This window comes from Ctenocephalides felis, unplaced genomic scaffold, assembly GCF_003426905.1.
Source record: "Ctenocephalides felis isolate EL2017-DRISC unplaced genomic scaffold, ASM342690v1 CF-g0.4_SCAFFOLD_03571, whole genome shotgun sequence".
NCBI lineage: Eukaryota > Metazoa > Arthropoda > Insecta > Siphonaptera > Pulicidae > Ctenocephalides > Ctenocephalides felis.
The window spans coordinates 8143124-8144469 of record NW_020539725.1 but is presented as its reverse complement, the minus strand read 5'-3'; the positions used below and the strand labels follow the sequence as shown (position 1 = coordinate 8144469).

The window sequence follows — 1346 nt, the reverse complement described above, 5'->3', positions numbered from 1 at the left end:
TTGTCTACCTGGCACAGGAAACTATATGGCGTACAATGATTGGGGTATTTTTTTTTAATTCAATAAAAGGTGTTATAAAGATTTTACTTATTTTATAGTGATTATTATTATAGTATCAGCTAATAAAGATGGTGTACCATCATCATCCTATACAGAAGGTGTAGTCAGAATCCAGCTTTTCGAATAAGTGCAGGATTAACATTTACTGCTCAACTATTACATGTGCTAGCATACTATTTAGATGTTAGAATGCCTTTCAAGATGATGTATAGGTAATCAAAATTAGATTTTTATTAGAAATTTTGTTTCTATATTAAAATGATTGATTTGTATATTAATTTTAAAAAAATATGATATCTAATTGATTATTTTTAAAAGAGTACTAAGAAATAACAAATTATTATTTACAAAATACACTAAGAATAAAAATTAAAGCTCATTATATTTGAAAATTATTGATATACTTCTAAATATATGTTTTGTTTCAAAATAATTAGGTTTTTTGTTATAGTGTTAACATAAAAAATAACTATTTCAGTGATTTCTGCAGCAACGATATGACCTATAGCCAATTTTCACGTCGGGTAGCTAGGCTCAATTCCAATGTATTGTGCCTTTGTGTATCTCAAGGTGTTTCTTCGGAACTCATTCATCCTGTGCAGACTCTTCAAAACATTATGCATTTGTTAAATGCTGAAATTAGCGATATTGGACGGTAAATTTGTTTTTTTTTTTGAGTTCAAATGAACAAACAAATAATAATTAAGTGAACATCAAATTTACAACTAAATTATTTTACTGTGCTATTTATGGATCATTATTGTTATCATTCTCTGCTTTTTTTTAGCGTTGGTCCATTAGAGCCTCATCATGGCTAACTGCATCAGCAATTTCTCAGTTAGTTAGAGATCGAACTAATGGGGATGAATCTAACTCAGAAGACGGTGATAATCTACCTCCTGAATGGGAAGCGGTATGTTTCATTTTATAAAGTGCTTCCAAGTAATAAGATGATACTGATTATTTTTAATTAGCTGTTATAATCTGATGGATTATGTTATTATTCATATTTTAACTGTCATGCCAAAATTATAAGGATATGTAAATATAACTTATAATTTTATTTTTGATTTTTTTCAATTTTTTTTAATTATTATGGGCGATCATATATATTTGGCAAGATGAATCGATATATCATTAATAATTTAATAATCTAAATGTTTATTAATAAATAACTTTTCAGTAACAGAGTGATTAAACATTTGTTCAACAGTTAATTATAAGTTATTTTATTCAGTTCATAAATAATTTTTATGAATCATTGCTATTCTTACAGTAAATATTTA

General features: G+C 26.3%; 1 protein-coding gene across 1 annotated transcript; it reads left to right on the top strand.

The window, feature by feature from the left end:
• The first annotated feature begins 170 nt into the window (after positions 1–170).
• Positions 171–719, top strand: LOC113385547 (beclin 1-associated autophagy-related key regulator-like). Its single transcript, XM_026623399.1, has 2 exons — positions 171–272; positions 539–719. The coding sequence occupies exons 1-2, from the start codon at positions 250–252 to the stop codon at positions 717–719; spliced, it is 204 nt and encodes a 67-aa protein (XP_026479184.1). The 5' UTR covers positions 171–249.
• Positions 720–1346: the final 627 nt, after the last annotated feature.